Source organism: Podarcis cretensis, assembly GCF_951804945.1.
Source record: "Podarcis cretensis genome assembly, chromosome: 5".
NCBI classification, from domain to species: domain Eukaryota; kingdom Metazoa; phylum Chordata; class Lepidosauria; order Squamata; family Lacertidae; genus Podarcis; species Podarcis cretensis.
The window spans coordinates 57,894,412-57,915,763 of record NC_137174.1 but is presented as its reverse complement, the minus strand read 5'-3'; the positions used below and the strand labels follow the sequence as shown (position 1 = coordinate 57,915,763).

At 45.9% G+C, this 21,352-nt stretch overlaps 1 protein-coding gene across 2 annotated transcripts; it reads right to left on the bottom strand.

The window, feature by feature from the left end:
• Nucleotides 1–3,980: 3,980 nt before the first annotated feature.
• On the bottom strand, nucleotides 3,981–21,050 carry SFXN3 (sideroflexin 3). Of its 2 annotated transcripts, none has more exons than XM_079977492.1 (11): nucleotides 20,896–21,050; nucleotides 17,176–17,342; nucleotides 16,135–16,305; nucleotides 15,193–15,291; nucleotides 14,135–14,210; nucleotides 13,638–13,723; nucleotides 12,064–12,191; nucleotides 10,830–10,879; nucleotides 10,179–10,228; nucleotides 8,408–8,455; nucleotides 3,981–7,454 (listed from the first exon to the last, which is right to left on the bottom strand). In XM_079977492.1, the coding sequence occupies exons 2-11, from the start codon at nucleotides 17,337–17,339 to the stop codon at nucleotides 7,358–7,360; spliced, it is 969 nt and encodes a 322-aa protein (XP_079833618.1). In that variant the 5' UTR covers nucleotides 17,340–17,342; nucleotides 20,896–21,050; the 3' UTR covers nucleotides 3,981–7,357. The 2 variants fall into 2 exon arrangements, with proteins under 2 accessions (XP_079833618.1, XP_079833617.1); XM_079977491.1 differs by lacking the exon at nucleotides 20,896–21,050 and adding an exon at nucleotides 20,453–20,584.
• Nucleotides 21,051–21,352: the final 302 nt, after the last annotated feature.

The window sequence follows — 21,352 nt, the reverse complement described above, 5'->3', positions numbered from 1 at the left end:
GGGAGGCAGTCCAGGAGTGCTCTGCCGGGAGTCATGTAGGATGGGGGGGGGAGTGCTGCTGCTCGTGAGGGAACGCAAAGGGCGCCCTCCATTTGATGTGGAGAGCGGTCATTCTGATTTGCTTGCATAAAACGTATGCAGAAATTATATGATGCCCATTCTTTACTGAACATTCGTTCTCATTTATTTGCAGGGAGGTTATACGACAATGAGCATTCATCCCAGTTTGTTTGATGAGAACTTATACATCTTCCTATCAATAAATTCTTATCATAAAGTTTTTAGCGTATTTTCCCATCACTTTCCTAACCAGAAGTCCATTAAAAAGGGAATTTCTTGCATCAGAACACCACAGCAAATTAATCCACTTTGTAACAGTACAAAGCTACCGGTAACTTTCTGGTACGCAGTGGAATCCTTCCCACAAAACGGTGGCAGTCTGGAGGTGGACTACATCAAATAATAAGTCTACTCATGACGTAAAATGCCGTTTCCTGCAGTTTGCAATTCACATTTATTTGAACCTTGTTTTACATAAACAGCCTCCCACTTGAGTGACTTCAGATTGTTTTTCTCTCAGTACATTTCAGTTTATCTGACCTTTCCTGGAACATTATGAGAGCTGTACTAAGAAGTGGCATTAAGTGAGTTTATTAAGCCGAGGGTCTCTAATCACATATGTGTGCTCTGTGGGATTCTTCAAAGCTCGTGAACTGGTTTTATAGGAGGGGTATTTATTCTGTGAGGCCATGTGGATCCAAAAAGAACACAGCTGTTCTGGAAGTTAAGTTATGTAATTGTATGTCTCATCCCAATACACTGATGGGGTTTTCCGAAAGTTGATGGAGATGAAACCTCTAGCACTGACTGGCTGAGTTGTCCTAATGTTACAGAGAGGGAGGTGGGCAGAGATTTCTGGCAGCCATTGACTGAAGAGACAGCAAAGAGACAGACATGAAGGTTGCAGGAAGGAGGCAGAGCATTGCAGTGACCTAGAAAAGGGGGAAGCAGAGGGCATGGGAAGGCTGTGTGGCGAGACAAAGAGTGGGCTTAGAAAATGGTCCAGAGCAGTGGTTTTCAATCTTGGGTCACCAGATGTTGTTGGACTCCTATTATCCTCAGTCAGCTTAGTCAATAGTCAAGAATGATAGGAATTGTAGTCCAACAACATTTGAGGACCTAAGACTGAAGAACACTGGTTCATAGGAATGAATAGAGTGTGAGGAATGAGAAAATCATTAGTGAGATGTGTCAGGAGTTCAGCCTACATTCGAGTAGGACCCTGGCAGAGACACATGCCCGACTGACATGTTCCCTCCCTCCTGGTTGATTGTTCAGGAGCTTCAAAAGCTTTCTTCTGCCTGAACATCACAGTGACCGATGCCAACAGACACCGGCACACTTAGGGATCCACAGAGTTTGCGCACCTTGTGACAGACCTCAGCAACTCAACATTTTGGCTAAGCTACTTTATTTACATATAAACACACACGGAGCACTGCAACATGGCTCCCTCTCTCTCTAGCATCAGACAGCAAAGAAAAAAAGAACAAAGGACAATAGTCCCACTTCACGGAACACAGTAACACAAACATCCTGTCTTCCCACTCTTCCCATCCACACTTCCCACTCTGTGGAGTCAAAACATACACCGTCATATGATAGACAACAATCCCATGACTGCAATCATGGAGCAGGAATTCTAACAAGGTGTGCATAGAACGAACTTCAAATGTAAGGCGGTCTGGAATTGTTGCATACTGCTTTCACATAGTCAGTCAAGTATTTGGTTACAAGCCTCAAGTATTTATTTATTTCCCCAGCAACATCTGCCGCCACTGCTTTCTACCTGTTGACCTCTGCATGGCAATTGTGTAGCCTAGGACCCAGTTTACTATCCCATTCCATCAAAAATAATCCTCCGCCACCCCAAACTTTATCCCCAGGCTGCTCCCATGTCAGAGCAAGTTTCCCTTTCGCTGCAAGTTCCGTGGGATATGCTCAGATTGTCTGCATGAGGAGGCAAAGTGAGGGGAGGGTTGCAAAAGTGTGCCTGGGGTTCTCCTTCCACTCAAATGCATTAGAAATGTATTGTTTTCTCAACTAATCCCGCTCATCACAGCATAATAAAACATATAATAAAAACGTAATTCATTTTTCTTGAGCATTCCATCTCGCAGCATCTTGGCAAGCTATTAAAAATTTGTCTTCATTTTTCTGGCAAGAGCCTTGTACCTTTTCATCTTTAATTTATGAGGGCAGCTTTGCAATTGACAAGTCTTATTGCACCGCAGACTCCTACATTATTTATCAGCCATTGATTGATGGCTCATCCCAGATCCATCCGTGCAATATGCTAAGCTGGAGGAGGCGGGAGGGAACAGGGCAGAAGGCTCACATGGCAAGCAGATGGGGATGAGAGCCTTTGCAGGCAGCACCTGCCCCTCTTCCCTTGGCTTTGGGCTCAATTCTTTTCTCACTCCATTCAGGGCATGTCGTGCAAGTGGATTTTTCATATATATGTCATATATATATTTTTCAAATATATGTCCAATGTTGGCCAGAGACTTGGTTCTCTTGGTTAAGTCACTATTGATCAGAGGTGGGGAGAAAGATCTGGATCAACTGATAGAACTCTGGGTGATCTGCTGTAGAATGGCAATGATTTCCGACTCCAAATAAGTTAACAATAGCAGCAACAAAATCTCTCTCTCTCTCTCTCTCTCTCTCACACACACACACACACAAACATACATAGTACAGTGGTACCTCGGGTAACATACACTTCAGGTTACATATGCTTCATGTTATAGACTCCGCTAACCCAGAAATAGTACCTCGGGTTAAGAACTTTGCTTCAGGATGAGAACAGAAATTGTGTGGGGGCAGCGGTGGGAGGCCCCATTAGCTAAAGTGGTACCTCAGGTTAAGAACAGTTTCAGGTTAAGAACAGACCTCCAGAACGAATTAAGTTCTTAACCCGAAGTACCACTGAAATGAAATGAAGGAAGACTGCAGTAACTGGGAGTGGATTTTTGTGCAGAAGAACTGCAAACTTCATTCCATTCTGGTATTCAAAACAAATTCCAAGGCTCAGAATACTCTCATTCCATGTGTATGTCTTTTACACCAGACTCTGGTTGGTGAATCTCTAGTAAAAAAACACCAAAGTGGATTCTGCAAGTCTGTACATCCCTGCAGAAAGTGACAAGCCCTGAGCACACAATTCCTCAGTGATACAAATACATGCTTTGAGAACTTGTAAGTTCCCATGTTTGATCTTCAGTCAAAAGACTTCTAGATCAGAGCCTAAGTATTCTTCAGCATGTGCTTCCTCTGCTGTGGAAGAAATATGTAGATTGTTATGCATGATTATCACACATTGAGTTTTTGCTGTTTATACACGCAGTGGGAGCTCAAAAGTGGCCCACAACCTCCTAACACATGCACAAGTTTTTTGTTTCCTTTCCCTTCTTGTCTAGATCACATTCGCTCTCCCACTTTTTGTTGCTTGGTACATCAGAAAGCTTTAAGACTGTAGGCCTGCAAGGAAGCCCCTGTGGTTTTAAATTAGCTTTGCATAGTGCTTAGTAACATTTAAGTGCTCTCAGAATAAATCATGACATGATGCGCTACATACAGGTTGTATTTTGTGTAGGAATTTTGTAAAGTGAAAAATGGCCTGGAATGTGGGACACATCTTGGAGAGTATACTGATTTCTTTGCTCAAATGACAGCATAGCCCTTCCATGAACAGGAATAATCACTGTAATCATAAACAGATTAACCTTTGAAGAATGTGGGTGGGAATTAGGGGACCCACACTTGGAAGTTAGCAGGAAGCTTTTTGCCTTCATCGCCAGTAGGAGTAATTTTGGTCACATTTCCTTATAACAAAACTCTGCATTAAAATCTGCTGTATGTGAGCAAGAAACATAGCAATGCATTTTACCTGTCAGTTGAAGAAAACAGCAGACATGTGCAAGAGACAGAAATTATATTCTTTATTTGGAAACAAATGCCTTATTTAAAGCTATACAAGAGGTATAACATGGAATCAATGAGGATTCCTGCACAGACATTGCTTTGCATTTGGTAAAATAAGCCTCAAACATAACCCAACACAGTAAAAGAAAAATAAGCTGACTCAAACCATTTTAAGCTTGTAAGAGTTGGATCAGATGAGGTCTCATTAAGCTAGTGTGATAAAGAGCATATATAGTAACCCCTGATGGAACTCTGAGGCTCCAGCAAAGATGACATTTAACAAAGGAAGCAAGCATGCAAACCCAGGCGGTTCTGCTCAGATTAAAATAAATGATTTGCTCCAGGGATAAAAAGTACATAAAACTGGATTAAGCCACTGACCTTCATCCACCTTTGGAGAAGGCAGTTCTGGCAGTTCTTTATTCTACTTTGCAGGCCAAACATCATGTGTCATCACACACACTTGTTCCAGTTTAGCTCTGTGTGCGTGTTGCTTAGATCAAATAAGTGCTATGGACGCTGCTGCTGCTGCTGCTGCTGCTGAAGGGCAAAAATGACATTGAACTAAACGTTCTGAGCAAATGGAATCTGATGCTAGATTGTGCAGAATATGCAACAGCATGGACTATAGGGATGGACATTGCTGTAGAGCATTATATCCCTTCAGACCATCAGCAAAGAGAATTTTTATGGGTCAAATCCACCCAAAGGCATCTTATGGATGCGCTGATTCAGTGCACCTAATCACTACACACAAATCTGATCCTAGCACTGACCAGTTACGTCTACATGGCAGACAGAAGGAATTGTAGGGTTACAAGGCAGGTACCATAATCAACACAGGGTAATACTGCAGAAAACCTCCTGCCCACATTACTTTCTTTATTAGGAGCAAATGTTGATTCAGAGTCAGAAAGTGTATTTGCAAAAAAATGACAACATCTCTCCTCAAGCTTTCCATTTAAGAAGAAAGCCAAGGTGGGAAGAGGGTGGAAGAAGTCTAGCGCAAACAAACCTGCACCTTTTTGACTGGAATTATGGCAGGCTTCTTCCAGTCCAAAGGGTTTGCTATGCTTGCAAATTGCATACAATTCTGTCAAATGGAAAGAGGCTATAATAATTCGTTGATTTCCTCATGACAGCCAATGGGGAGACACAAAGCTTCAGCTTTTCCCAGATCAGTATTCTGATACGGTGCCAAGATGAACCAGGCAGCCTTCAAACTGTCTGAGCCAAGCTGGAGTAATTTCCAAAGTGCTGAATCAGGGTCCAAAACAAACCTTGTGGTTAGTGCACACTCTGAGTATTGGATACTGCTTTAGCAAGTAAAGCATCAAACCAGATACCCAAGAGCTTTTGTGCAGACACACCTCCCCAAACGCTGGAACATCATTTATTATTTTATTTATTTTGTAAGATTTTATGTACTGCTTGATTGTAAAAAACAAAACCTCAGAGTGGTTGTCTCAACTGTTCTGGTAAAGTACAGGTCCAGATAAAGAAGAGATACTTATGTGTACCACTATTGAGTCACAGCCACATGCACCAAAGAGAGTCATTTATGCTCTCAGGCAGATGTGACCCTTTTCTACTTGACAAATTCACCCAAGTAAGTATTCACTTGGAGCAACAAGGTATGTGCTTAGAAATTTGGGGAGTGGGGTTAAGAATTCTCCAACTAAATGGTGAGATTTCTACTTGGGCAACAGAATTCTTCATATTGCTCTTCCCTCTCCATGTGCCCCCAAGCCCCCCCCCCCCATTCGCTCCTGAGGGTTGGGACAGATTCAGGGGGTGGGGGACACACAGGGAGAGGAGAGGGAGCATAAGTTCCTTTGCACAACAATAAGTATGTTCCAGCTCCACTGTCAGAGACATTATGCCTCTTAATACCAGTTGCTGGAAAACCCAGGTGGGCAGAGTACTGTTAGGCTCATGTCCTGCTTGCAGGCTCCCCATTGGCATTTGTCTGCAACTATGAGAATAGGCCATTGGCATGATCCAGTAGGCTTGTATTGCGTTCTTAAAATGTGGAACCACTTAGTTGGATACCACCCATGGTATTAATGAAAGGTTTGGGGGAGTGAGTGCGTGGAAAGGGTAAGCAGAACAAATTTCTTTCTCAGTCTGGGAGGTGAAACCATCAGGCCCCATAAGCATGGGTTTGCTGCTGTCACAACCCTCACCTGATCCAATGAAGCTGGCAGAAGTGATGCTCCATTTGGATGCCATCCCTATCAATTGCCCTGGGCCTTCAAGCAAGCTATGCAACCGTACAAAATATTGCTGTGGTTATGCTAAAACAGCTAAGCAGAACATAAGGGGTGAAGCCTCTACATATATAGACACATCCCTTCCCACTTTATGTGAAATTATGTGGTTTCCAAGGGGCAGATAAGGGGCATGTTAGGATCAACTGATTTCCATGATCCAATCTCCTATAACATAATTATGCAAACGCCAGATCTTTGCTTCATCTTCAAAGCATGTGCTCACCTCCGAATAGAAGATTGCTGATAGAAAATCCACCAACCTGTTTGAATTTTAGCAGTTTCCTGCTAACTCAGTATGGTCAATTGCTTGCTTCCCTAAGTAGGAAGCATTGTGCTTATTTGACTAGCGCTCACCCTGCATCATGGGTTTTGTGGTTTCAAGGCTGCACATACTGTCATTCTCGTACATTTCTCTTATCAGCAAAGTATCAAAACAGCAAGAGAACACAGAGGTTCTTGGAAAAACATGTTTTGGTTGCAAAAACAAAGGTTGTCTAGAGAAAAAACATCTCAAGAACGTGGGTATTGCAAAAACACATAATGCTCTTATGCAGGAGAGTGATCTCCTTTACCTCTGAATACATGAAATTCCAACTAACCAGGACAGCAAGTTGCCTTCCATGTAGCAACTGATTCTCAGGTGTCCCATGGATTTCTCCTCTTCCCAAACATTTCTCAACGTTATCATTCTTAGGATAATACATCATTAAGATTATAGTGCACATACATCCACACCTGTACACATACCACTGTAGAACTATGTGTAATGTAAGGATTTAGGCTTAAGGACTTCTTTGCTCCTGAAACCCAAATGGGTCGTCACTGGAATGTTTCTGCTTTGTTCAGAGTATGAACATACATCACTGCAACAGCCACATTGCCACATTACAATCTACCCTAGGGTTCACCTGAATTCAGGAAGGTTATATCATACACATAGGGCCTGCCATGACTTGTCAGCCAATAAGAAAGCAGCATATAAAAGGGATTATACTATTACAAAGTGTAAATTCCTCCTCAGGAGCACCGGATCCCTGGTTCTTCTACTTCTTCCTGTTTTTTTTACTCCATACCAGGGCAGCATGAGGAAGCTTCTCTCAAAGCCCTTTATTAAAGTAGACAACCTCAATGTCAGAGTTTTTCTCCCTGATCAGAGCTTGGACTTCAGGTTCCAGGCGGCTCACCCGCATTGAGCTGGAAAAAGGAAAACAAGATGTTTTTCTAGTTCTTAGGGCAAAGGAGAGAGTAGGAAATGGAAAGCAAAGTTATGGGGCAGGGCTATCTCAAGAGGTGCACAGCCATGCTCTGAAAAATGGGCTATGACTTCCCATGTCATGTTTTAAATCAGCAGTAGACTAATCTGTATATTATGGGAAAGAGATGCTTACAGTGTGTCCACCATGTATGCTTCTGGAAAACACCACAGTTGCTGAAGGAGAAACCAGGTCCCAAGCATGTGGTGACCAAAGGTGTCTTCTTCAAACTTCATGTGGGATGCTCTTTCCCACACTGTGTGGCATTTCCCCCAACTGTGGCATTGCCCCCATTTGAAAACATCCCAAGCAGAAAGGGGAAACATCTGTGACTCCTAAAGAATGTAGGATTGCTTCTATACTTAAGACAGGATCAGGCTTCAAGACTGTAACACACCAGCAGGGCATGAAAACCGTAGCAAACATTAAAAAGGCCATGTTTTTCAAAATAATGCTTCTTCCCCCACCCACCCCAGCAAAAAAAAAGGAAAAAAAAAAACCTTTTCAAATTTTGAATTGAAAGTAAACAGTTGTGAAAATGTTGACTTTGGACAGCAAAATATTTTTTAAAAAGAAAAGAAACAGCTTATGAGGAACTCCCCATTCAACATTTTATAGATTTAGCACAGTGCTAGGTCAACTCAGAATAGACTGCCTGAAGTTAATGAACCATGACTAACAGGTCCATTAAGGTCTATGTGACCCATGCACGAGAGCACAGTTCCCCAAAAGGAGCATTTTGGGGCACCAAGATCTCACACGAGAGCACAGCCCCTCCAAACGGGATGTCCCAGACAGTTGGTGGGTATGTGCCACGAGCCCCCTGGGTGGTTGGACTCCAAATGGACCCCAGGAACTACTCTCATAGATCATAAAATGCAATGACATGCTTACCTTTTCTGGGGGAAGAGTGCACAGCAAAGGGGGGTAGCAAACACCAAACTGGAAGAACAAAGACAGGAGAGGAGTCACTTCTGCCTTGGAGAATGGGCAAGGGAGTCGCTGTGGGGGGAAATAACCCTCACCCCCCCATGTTGCTCTATGTGTTGGGGGTTTAGGCTGCTTTCTAGCTCACAGTCAGAATTGTAGGTGCCGAACAACACGCAATGGAGTGCAGTATCTTGCATCCCAATCAAAGCTTTTCTCTTGTGCCTCCTTCACCAACCTGGAGCTCTCCAGATGTTTTGGACTACAACTCCCAACTACAACTCAGCGTCAAAAACATCTGGAGGGCACCAGGTTGGCAAAGGGCCCCCAACCAAATCTCCTGGAATGGGGATCTAGTCAAATTTCCAAAAGGAATAGCACTATGTCATGAAAACTACCTTGCCTGATCCATTACAAATAAGCTGGGTACCATGTTATTGTCATTTCAATGGGGCAACCCACAAAAGTTGAAATATTCAGAATGGAACAGGCTGCCACTCAGAAATTTCAACACCTTCAAGCTGATATACATTGATAGGAACTGGTAGAATTTCTGATCAGCCTAAAGGTCAAGTCACAGTTGCCAGGGAAGAAAATCCAGAAGGGCCATGGAATGTGGGTCCCCGTGCCTGATTCCCACAATCATACCCTCTCAGGAGATTACCTCACTTGCTCCTATAAGCCAAGTGCTACCTGGTTCTAGTCAAAAGCCGAGTTTCTTTATTATTTATTTATTCCATGCTTGTCTTGTCTTTCATCCCAGGAGCTCAAGGCTCCTAGGTCATCATGGCCCAACCAGCTACCCCCAATTTTAGCCTCCACAACCAGGTTGGTCTGAGAGAAAGTGAGTTTTCTGGCTGAGAGACGATTTGAACCTGAGCCTCCTCAGTCATAGGCACTCTACTTCCCCACACTGGTCAGATTCACACCATAAATATAAAGCGCTATGGTATCAATTTAAACAGCCATGGCTTTCCCCAAGTATTCTGGGAACTGCAGCTCGTTAAGGGTGCTAAGGGTTCGTTAAGTTGTTAGGAGATCCCTGCTGCCCACACAGAACTACAGTCCCCTGAGTGATTTAACATTCAATTCCTCTTCACAGGGAACTCTGGAAACTGTAGCTTTTTTGGGGGGGGAATAGGGGCCTCCTAACAAACTCGGGACGCGGGTGGCGCTGTGGGTAAAACCTCAGTGCCTAGGGCTTGCCGATCGCATGGTCGGCGGTTCGAATCCCCGCGGCGGGGTGAGCTCCCGTCTTTCAGTCCCAGCTCCTGCCCACCTAGCAGTTCAAAAGCACCCTTAAGTGCAAGTAGATAAATAGGTACCGCTTTATAGCAGGAAGGTAAACAGCGTTTCTGTGTGCTGCGCTGGTGCTGGCTCGCCAGCTGCAGCTTCGTCATGCTGGCCACATGACCTGGAAGTGTCTCCGGACAGCGCTGGCCCCGGCCTCTTAAGTGAGATTGGCGCACAACCCTAGAGTCAGACACGACTGGCCTGTACAGGCAGGGGTACCTTTACCTTTACCTTTAACAAACTCAGAACTGTAGATAAACTAAAGCTCCCAGAATCCTTTGGGGGAAGCCGTGACTGTTTAAAGTGGTATCATGGCACTTTATAAATATACAGTGTGAATGTGACCACGGTTTGCACTGACATTCTTCTAAGAGAGCTCTGGCAACCTGTTCTCTCCTCTTGACGTACAATACTCCCATTTGCACAAGGGAAGAAGCGCACTTACCACAGGCCCACCAGCCCAACCTGCAGAGGAGCATTCATCCAAGGGTACCGCTGGAAGGAAACACAAGGCGTTGGTTCGTGCTCAGTATCTACATCCATTTCCAAAGCAGCCGTTGTCGCTTGTTGCTTACAGAGGTGCAGCCATTGACCCAGCAGGAGCACTCATACGTTTCTTGAGGAAAGCCCTATGTGGCACTCCAGGTAGTGCTAAACTACAACACAGTCTCAGCTAGCATGGTCAGTGGTCAGGGATGATGGCAACATCTAGAGAGCCAAGGGTTAACCACCCCTGCTTAAGAAGCTTTGAATTTTTTTTTGTAATTGTCAACAATTGACCCTAGCATTTCCAAGATGGCAGTCAATACACCTTCTAAGAAATTAAACTCCCCTTCCTGACCAGCGTAAGAAGAGCCCTGCTGGATCAACCCAAAGGCCTATCTCATCTAGCATTCTGTTTGCAGATTGACCAACTGAATGCTGTTGGGAAGCCCACAACCAGGACATGAGGCCAATAACCCTCTCCTGTTCATGAGGATTGAGAAGTAAGCTGAACACACACACAAATATGGCTCATCTCAGGAAAGCAACCACATCCTTCTCAGCCTATAGGAATGGAGGCCTGGGAGCTGAACTAAGATCCAAAAGGACCTACCTTCAAAAATGCTCTCTTCTCTAGTGCGTTCATGATCACAGGAGGGATGGCTATAAGGAAAATGAGGAAGGAGAATATTAAAGACACACCCAACCAGCCATATGTCTCCTGCATGTTTTGAATCGGTTTTAGGGTTGTTGTTGTTTTATTTCTCTAGGAATTCCTGGAATCCATTGAGGATACTCAGAAACTAACATCACAATGAGTAGTTCACAAACTTAAAAGCTCAGAGGTGTCCCAACTGGCAATGGAATTTGATTTATGACTGCATTCACATGGCAGTTCATTTCATTTTCATGACATTTCCCTAACTGATAATTTCCACATTATATTTATGCTTTCACACAATGTAAAAGCCACTTCCAGAACTATAGTGGAATACAGCACAGGTTAAGCACTGGTTTCCATATTATTTGCAAACGGGGAAATGAGCACTTAACTTGCACTATGTTCCACTACGGTTCCAGAAGTCACTCTTACATCATGTGAAAGCTCAAATATAATGCAGAACTTAGAAGTTAGGGGAAAGGAATGGAATAAACTGCCATGCAAAGGCAGCCCAAATTGTCAATTTGTTTTTGCCCTGCAAATGCCACAACTTAAACAGGATTTCTACCTTGGTAGAACCTTTCAGGAGATAATGACAAAATAGCACAGCATGTATGCACCAAAAGCAGAACTAAAATTAATGGGCTCTTCAAAATGCTTAATTTTGATGTCAAATATTCTCCAGGCAATCTGTGAATGCTCAAATGGGGGAACAGGGCATGAAGGGTGCTCTTCATCCTCTGTGCTCCCCAACCCCTGCTGACAGGCGGGCACTCATGCGCCAGATCTCTTCGGGGGAAGGGTGCCTGGTTCACACCTCCCCAATTGTGTGCCTGGGACAATGGTCCCCCAGGCTACACCACTGTACCATCACAGCAGATCTCAGGGCCCTTTTAAATTAAAAGTGCCAAAGGTTTAACCTGGGCTCTGCTACATGCAAACATGTGCTCTGCCACTGAGCACATCAATGCACATCAAGCATCCAAATTAATTAATAGTTAATAAGAAACACTCCTCAATTTATAATATTTCATATCTGAATCTGACAAAAAAATTGAGAGAAGCCAGCAAATCAAAATCATTCACATTTCCACCCATAAAAAAATGTATCATCCCTTATTGGCAAAGTTGGAACTTCAAGTATTTGCTTCCGCTCTAGCCAAGGGCCAATGCAGCAGCTACTTACCCATGGCAGGTGCAGCCATGCCAATTCGAGACACCACCACTTGTGCAATGGCTTGCTGAGCAGCTGCCTTTGACTCACCCAACCGATTTCCTTTCTCGTCTGTAATGGGGATACCAAGCTTTAGCTCCCTGTAAAAATGGTTAAGAGGGAAAATAATGATACAACCCTTTATTGTCATTTTCAGCCTCTCCTTTCTCTTGCTGCCAGAAATGCAGCAATTCTTCTGAGTCCTAGTTGTCTGTGCTTCGTGTCTTTCTTGACCGGGAACACAAGTATTAAACTAGGCTTCAACTCCAGATGTTGTTTTGGACTACAAATCCCACCCACCCACCAGCCAGCACAGGACTACATCTGTCCTGCTGGATCTCCAAAAAAGAATAGTCTGGAACAATGTGGTATAGGACCATGGAACGATGTGGAGTAGCTCCATCACATTATCCCACCTGACCACTCCCCATGAACCAAAACCACATAAACATCACAACAGCAGACACTGTTCAGACATGAGGACAAGGCACATCAGGAGATTGTGAGACCCATGGCTCCACTCTTCATTACACTTTTTCTCTACTCTTCATTATGTTGCCTCCTCTCCAACATCTTCCACCTACTTCAAAACCCTAGCTCTCTACCCTGGCTCTGGCACATGATGCAGCAATCTTCATAAAGCTAAGCAGGTCTCGGTCCGGTTGGTGCCGGGATGGGAGACCTTTGTATATCGCCTTGAATTACCAAGTAGGAAAAGATGGGATACAAATAAGTAAAAGGAACAATATTCTCATCTACAGTAACAAACTATCACAGAAATGTAGACGTTGCTTTTTAAATACAGTGGTACCTCTGGTTGCGAACGGGATCCGTTCCAGAGGCCCATCTGCAACATGAAAAAAGCTTCTGTGCATGCGCATGACGTCATTTTGCACTTCTGCGCATGCGCAAGCGGCGAAACCCGGAAGTAACTCTTTCTGTTACTTCCAGGTCGCCGCAGGACGTAACCTGAAAGAACGTAACATGAAGCAAACGTAACATGAGGTATGACTGTAGCTAGAAAGCTTCTCTCTTCATTCCGCGGGTGGGGATGGTAGTTCCCCTTACGCAATCTGGTATTACTTTTTACTATGTTCTAAGTCCCCCCCACCCCACCCTTCATAGATCTATAATGGCAAAGCCCTCTGCTATGCTGTTAGCCTGATGCCAGTTATTGTGGATTCCGTATATTATCATAGCTGTGAACACCTCATACTTTCAAGGTCAAAAGACTGAGAAAAGATGCTCAGGGGTGCAGTAATTTAGAATATGCTACTAGCAAGAAATGGCCAAGACCTGGACTTTGGTTTCCCCTTCCCAGGAGGGTGAGCTATGTTTCAGTGTCAGAGGACATGCTTTGCTGGGGCAAAAGGTCACTGGTGTCTCCAGGCAGGGAAAGGAAGCTCCCCTGCTTGAAACCCAGGAGAGACCCTGCCAGTCAGTGTAGACAATACTGAGCTAGATGGCCCAATACTGTGCTAGATCAACTCAGTGCAAGGCATCTTCCTAGGTTCCTACCCTCTCCCCATCACGCAGCCCTATCTTACCTCTGCCTCATTAATGGTATGTTGATACAGTTAGCCGCTGCCACAGCTGCAAAAGGCACATAGCGTCCAATGATGGGCGGAAGATGCTACCGAGGTGGAAGAGTTGAAAGGGAAAGAGAAAGAGAGAGGAGACATGTGTTACAGTTTGAATTAACAGCAGGATGAATAGGCCCAGGGAAAGTGTACCCAGCTGCCCACCCCCCTTGCACAGGCCTGACCGATGCACAAGAGAAAACAGGAAGAGGAACCAAAGATTTGCAGAAGTACAGACGCACACACACACATACAAAAACCAGTGGAAGAAAACCTTTCCAAACATCTCAATGAATGCTGAGCGTGCTCAGTGGCCAGGGAATGCTGATAACCAAATAAGGAAAGAGAGTCACTTGTCCTATGCAAGGTCTTGTTTGTAACACTAAAGTGTGACACCCTAATCTCAAAGAACAGGCATATCCTCCTTGCTGTGCCAGGGCAGACACAGCCGGCAGCTGCCTTACCTTGGTGAGGGACTTGAGGCCCAGTGCTGTGACCACAGCTCCTGTGGTAGCACTGACGTAGGCAGTGCCCAGCTGGCTGTAAAGGAAGCAGGCAACCAGGTGAGGCTAAGATACTCTCAACTTCCTTCTGTCTAGTCCCAGCCCTGGGAAAGGTACTCAATGGGTGGGACATGCAGGAACATTCCTACTTCCCACCATTAAAAATCCCCACAAAGACTAAGCAGTCACACATCTTCACCACCTTTCCTAGCACTGCCAGTGTTCCTTCTTGCCTCATTCCCTACCCGTTTCTGCACAGGAGGTCTCCACCATGGTCTACCTTGCTTTTGACTTCAAGCTTTCCCTCCATGACTCCTGGAAAGCCCAGCCCCTGCAATCATCGCCTCTTGACCCCACAAATGGGGCCACCACTGCTTCCTAGGCACACCACTTTGAAGAATTAGCTCCCATGGGTTTTCCTAGGATTCACAATGGGAAAAGGCTAAGAGTGAATTCATTCTCCCAGTGTGGATCCCCACCCACCAAAAATGGCACCCATTCGTGCACAAGAGGGAGGTACCAGCAGACTTGGAGGAATCTCAAGTTTTGCAGAAGTTCAAAAGAAAACTTAAGGGAAACTATGAACCGAAGGGAAGGAGCCCAAACACAGCCCATTGAGGACTGAGCATGCTCACTAGCAATAAAATGCTGACTGTTGTAGGGGGGAAGAGAAACAGATAGGAAGGAGGATGAAATGGAGTATTCTGAAAATTGGCTGGCACCCTGAATAGGATTACTCAACAGTGCAATGTTTTGTCATGGCTTCCACTTGAAATGTAATTAGGAAGGAGCTCCTGAACAAATGTGGAATAATCCGAGTCCACACCTATAGCCATCTGGGATGAGGGAGCAGAATTTTAGGGGCCTGATGATCTGCTTCCTTGGCAGGTATGGGTCCTGAAAAGCTACCCTTTAGAGGCAGCTCCTATAGTGGTATCAGGCAATCCCATGGCAAATTTCCCACAAATATGTCTGCATTCGTTTCCAGGGTTCTTGGGCAGTACTCAGTGTCTTCTTACCTGACGGTTATGGGAGCATCTCCACTCCGGTTAGTGTAGTTGACAATGGCGTTGAATGACTGGTTCACCCATTGCCAGAACAGAACAGCAGGGGTTGTTCTGCAAGGAAAAAGAAAAGTCAGGGCTCCCATAAATATGACAAAAACCAGAATGTTAGGCTAATTCTCAAAGAAGTAGCGAACGAGCTCTATGTACTGATTTGGTGTGTGCTTCTCGCAGCCCCTCCTCCATACATACACACAAAAGCACTCAATGAGGTACGCATGCAGTTTCAATGCCACTGTTCCAAGCCATACACAGCACTTCCTTTCTCCTTCAGATTTAGGGCCAAACTACATCCAACACAGAAAATCCATGAACAGATCTCTGTCTTTTTTATTTCATTAAAACTAGCTGATGTTAGGGGGCAATTTGGGTGAGGTAGGGTTGCTATACGTCCAGAATTTCCCAGACACAGCCAGGATATTGCAGTCGGAAGCAGTGTCCCGGCAGAAATTGCTAAAATGTCTGGGAAAATCCAGATGTATGGCAACCCTTGTTGGCAGTGTCGATTTTCCTTAAAAATAGAAAACTCAACAACTTTTGTGTCTGGATTTTCACTTTTTGAAATATGGCAACCCTAGGTAAGGTCCATGGCAAGGGGGAAAGTGGGGTTAATTCTTTCCCCCAGCCACAATGTTAGATTGCTCCCTCTTCCTGCCCCAAAGCTGGCATTTCCCTCAGGGGTACTTGCCCATATAGTATTTATCTTTTTTCCCTAACCTGCAGCTAAGAGCAACTTGAACACTGAGGCAGGGGAGAGAGGGGAACAGTGTTAAACCCCTATCACAGCCGACTGCTTCAAATTAGGCCTCTAAATTGCTGCATTACATTAAATGTAAGGCTGTTGTCACGCTGCAGTTTGCGTGGCCACCAATAGGACCTTAGAAGTTGTGCACGTGCCTGTAGAAAGTGAGCATGCACCCAGTGATGGTCATGTTCATGGGCACCTGGGCCGACATTCGCCCAATCAGGATCATCTTCTCGCCAGTGTCCGGGTGGAAAGCCGAGTCGTAGATGTATTTCGCCCGCCATAGTTGGTCCTCAGTCAATCCTGGCGACACCTTCCCTTTCCTGAAACAATCAAGAAAAGGAAAGAAGATTGGAGGCAGTTTAGGGAAATGAGAAGATTTGCTGTGGAGGTTGCTGGGGCAGGAAGTATCAACGCACTGTACTAGGAAGAGGCGGGGTCAGTTTGGGAGGTAAGAATAGCTGTATTAGCAATGACCAGAGGTACCCCTCAACACTCCTCTCTATTCATGTACACTGTGAAATGCAAGGAGACTCTTCAAATGAACCAGTTGCCCTGTGGATCGTCTTGGATGGGTTCCTTTGAATGTTCTGATTAATTCAAAATATTGGGTTTGGAATAGGATGTGTAGACAGGGCAATGGTTTGCGATTATGCTAATGCTCTGTCACCAAATGGCCAGCAGCCACTGGAGGAGACATTAATACTAATGAGGGAATCGTTAATACCAATATGTTTGTTTGCTAATGGGAACATAAAAGACTGCATTTATGATATATTTATGTTTTCTTTGCACCTATATATTGATTTGTTTGCTTTTCTTGTGAGCCACTTGGAGCATCCTTTGGGAAGTGGCCTATAAATAAACTTGATGGTTTAGTCTCTAAGCTTCACCTTTCCATCCCTTCTAAAAGTGCATCCTTCTCCCTAGGAGTTCGTTCTCCCTGCTTCTGCTTTCCCAGAGCCACTATATTGAAAGTCAACAAGCCACTCCAGAGTGCTAAGAAGAATCTATGAATTCCAGGAACTAGAGGAGAGCTAAGGAAGTTGAATGCCATAGTTAACACCAACTGCTTTAAAAGCCTCTAGATAGCACAACATCAGGATTCCCCACAACCTCACCCCCTCACTCCCGGCACTGCCTTCCTTGTCATTCTCTAAGGACCAAAGCAATCCCCAGACTAACAAGAGAACCTGTAATCCTCAATCACCCTCCGGGCCTCTTCCAGAGTTTTGCTAGAGAGCAGAAGGTTGCGAGGATCTGTCACCGTGAAGAAGTGTTTTGCTCTCCCTGTGAAGCTGCTCTGGTCCCATCGTGGCTCCTTGGTGTCGATGTGCAAGGACAGTTCCCCAGACATCTTCTGCAAGGAGACAAAGGAGGGAGAGCAAACTCAATTCATGTCACAGTGAGGCTAAGCAGAAGGGTTGGGTCCGCATTGCCAGTGGTGGGTGGGGCCGGAAGCAAAAGCAGTCAGAGCAATGGATGTGACTCTTTATCTTTATATAGCAGGCTAAATTTCATCCACGCTCAAGTCAGAGGCTTCTACCCATACAAATGTCTCTCTCCATTCTCTATTCAGGGAAGCGAGTGGCTGCAAATGGGAGGAAGGGACAGGAAGAATTCGTCCCATGAACTTGATTAAGTTATCTTATCTTAGAGCCCAAGCTTATGTGCTGAAAGTTTGTTTTTCAAAGACCATTAGAACTCGTGCACAATGCTCTCCAACAAAGCAGGAACAAGCAAAACTGGGGAAGTTATCAGATATGTACAAGGTCACTTTCGTACCATCTGAAAGCACGACTTTCGCTTTTACTCGCATACAAGGATGATGTGATCTTCTCACATCTCCACCATTCCCCAAGTTGCTGATATGCCGGTGCTTTGCTCCTGAGTTCCTCCTTACATACATAGGGGATCCTGCCTGTTAAGCACAAGAGGGTTCTTTGCATCCCATTAGAGAGATTCCTAGCCCTTGAGCTTTCTACACAGCAGAATATGTGCCTAAGCAAAATTTAGCCAGTACAATAAAAACAGGTAAATCAATATACATGTTAAGTTGCTTATTTTCTAGAACCTGAAGCTGAGCTTATAGAGGTTACATCAACACTAAGGCTCACATCAAGATTCACGTCTGGAAATGTTGGTTGCCGTTTAAATCCCATTTGTCATGCCCCTACTGTTACCCAGGCAATAATTAAAATAGCAAACATCATACTCCTTGCGTCAAAGAAAAATGTCAGCCTCCAATATTCACAAATTCTCTCTGGAAGGAATAATCCTTTTGGATGGAAACCCTGTGAGGCACAACAGTAATATTCAAAAATAAAAAGCCGATAAAGACTTTATCTGCAGTATTATTAGAACAAATACTCTGAAGCTTTCCTGCAGAGACTGCACACAAAGAACATGCAGAGATACAGATTGAACCTAATAAAATTTCAGGGATTTCAATTCTATTCTCATTAGTGGGTGAAAATGCCATGAACAAGGAAATTAGTCAATTTCATCTGGAGGCCAGCAAGGTATCAAGAGGTCACCTCCCCTTTCCTCTTTAACCTGAAAAGCTTCACAAGCATTTTTTATTTCTGTACTTGCTGCTGGTCTACCAAGAGGCCAAAGAGCTGCAGAAGGAGGACGCAGTTCTATGTTAAAATGCAGCAAATCACTTTAATTTCCAAGAAGCAAGCCACACCACTGGGTTCTCCCTCAGACCTTCTATCAATTTAGCTTGTACTAACATTGGATGATCAACACAATTCCTGGGTTAGGAGGAATAGTCAAGTCTGAAATCCTCGACTTGAGTCGTTACTTAAGACTGTATCCACATTAATACTATGAGTGTGTCTATACTTGGTGTGTCTATAACCTACCAAGCATTCAGTTTGGCACTATAGCACACAGCCAAGAGTACACTAAGTATATGCCAGCACTTTTCTCCTAGAACCCAGGATATGGCCTGAAGGCATATGAGGCCACTGCCTTGCTGCAGCTAAACAGGAACAGGTCTGGTCAGTGCCTAGATGTTTGACCACCAGGAACCACATGTAGACCACATGGAACCAAGGTGAGCTATATACAGCACTGGCCAGTGAAGCAGCATGGGAAAGCTTCGTGTGGCACATGACGGCAGAGTCAATCTGATGCTCCTGCAGCCATGCGCCAAGTCGTTTCCTGAAGAGTGCACACACCACCTCACCAGCCACTACTGACTACAGATGTAAGAAAATTAATAAATAAAAGAACTAGGACATGGCCAGGTTAAAAATGGGAGGCAACCCTGGAGATGCCACAACCAGCAATGGTCTGCTGAAATCACAGCATGCTTTATGGATCAGTTTGTCCTGGCACAAGTATTGTAGGTGACATGCCAGCCATGCAAAAAGTCTACACACACATCGCTCCATCCATGCAGAACATGGCCAGTCATCTGTCAGGGATTCTTTAGCTGAGATTCCTGCACTGCGGGGAGTTGGACTAGATGCCCCTTGGGGTCCCTTCCAACTCTACAATTCTATGGTCCTAAGTGATGACCCATTTGCTTATATGCAGTTGTGATGTTTCAAACTAGTTAGAAGCCTCTGAAGTAAAGCTGGTGTTTTAAAAATAAAATATATTATCTGGCAAAAAAAAAAAAGCCCTGCAAGAGAAGAGGTGTATGTCTGAGCAAATGAGAGACCCCAAAATAAAGAAAACGGGGAAGTCTTCCGTCTCTCTCTCTGCAGTCCTCTTGGGAGCCAGTGTGCCCAACTGGGACCTGGGAAACCAGAGTTTAAATCCCCATTGGTCCATGAAACTCACAGGGTGGCCTTGGGCCATTCATTTCCTCTCAGCCTAACCTAAATCACCGGGAGGTTGAGGGGATTAAATGAGAGGAGGGAGATCCATGCACCTTGAGCTCCTTGGAGAAAAGGGTGGGCTATTAAATGCAAGAAAATGAAAACAAAAAGTGGGCCATCGAACAGAAGGCATGCGAAGAAGCTCACGGATGAAAGAAGCCCTACAGACCTTCCTGGGTGCTGAGATTAGCAGACGAGGGGGGGCGCCCTCTTGGTACTTCCTCCACCCTCAGAGTCTGGGGTGCTGGTGCCCCAAGAGGGGCAATTCTCTATGGTCAGCCCCTAAGCCGTGGATCCCCCTTCCCACAAAGATAAATCCAGTACCTTCATCATACAGCTGCCACAGGATGCTTGCCTCTGACTTTGACACCTGGGGCATCTAATTTCAAGGCTCACCTTATTTTCCTGGTTGTTAGTTGTTCTCAATTGTTTCTAATATTGTGTTTTAATGCTGCAACCCACCCTGGGACCTTGAGGCCAAGGAAGATAGATAGATAGATAGATAGATAGATAGATAGATAGATAGAGAAAGAAAGAAAGACTCCCGTCTTTCAAGGCTACCCCGCCAGAGAACCCGGGGAGTTGAAGGTGGATTGGAGAGGGCTGCTCTGCGTATCCCGCTATGTGCCGCTACCTGTCGCTCGCATCCTCTGCCTGCCGCCCTCCCAGCCAACTCCCCAGAGCCCGGCGAGATGCTCAGCAGCCCCTGGGCACGCGGTACGCGCAGGGAGTCACCCGCCGGCGCGTGCATGAGCTCGTGACGCGGATGGGCCCCCACCCAAAACCCCGGAGTGACTCATAAAAACGGAGGGAGGAGGAGGAGGGAGGGAAAGCGCGCGCGGAGTGGGCGGCATGGGGTGGGGAGGAGAGAGAGAGAGAGAGAGAGAGATGGGAACGTGTGATGAGTAATCCGCAGGCTGTGGAGGCAGAAAGGGAGAGGCTGCATAGCGAGGAGAAGGCGAGGGAGATCCTGGCGCCGGGAGCCCCGAGGCAGAGCGGAGGATGGAGCCGGGAGGCGTCCCCGCCCCGCGAGGGGAGGGCCGGGCTGGGTCGCGATCCCTGCGAGAGGAAACTCACTTGTTCCTCCGAGCGGCGGCAGTGGCGGTGGCGGCTGCAACCCTGTCGCCCGGCGGCTGTGACACGGCGGCGCTGGGCTGCTTCCCGAGGCCGGCCCCTTCCTTGGCTTGTCACGGCGCCCGAACGTCGCGGCCCCCCTGGCGAGGCGAGAGCCAATGAGCGGCGAGGGAGAGCCGGCCAAGAGGCAGGGCTACGGCCTAGCCAGTTCCTCGGAGCCTGCCGGGAAGCAGAGCGGAGCGGGCGGGAGGCTGGCCGGGGTGGGGCTGCCTGGAAGGGGCGGAGGGAAGAGGCTTGTCCCTGGCAGCCCTCGCGGGGATCGGATTAGGAGGCGGCGGCAGCGCCAGCTGCTCTGGCTGCCGGCCTTTTCCCTGCCTTGCTCCTCGCCCGGCAGGCAAGGTGGGCGCCTCCCCTTCAGAGCGCACTACGTGCCGCTTGACACAGGCTTTGGCGGTCAGAT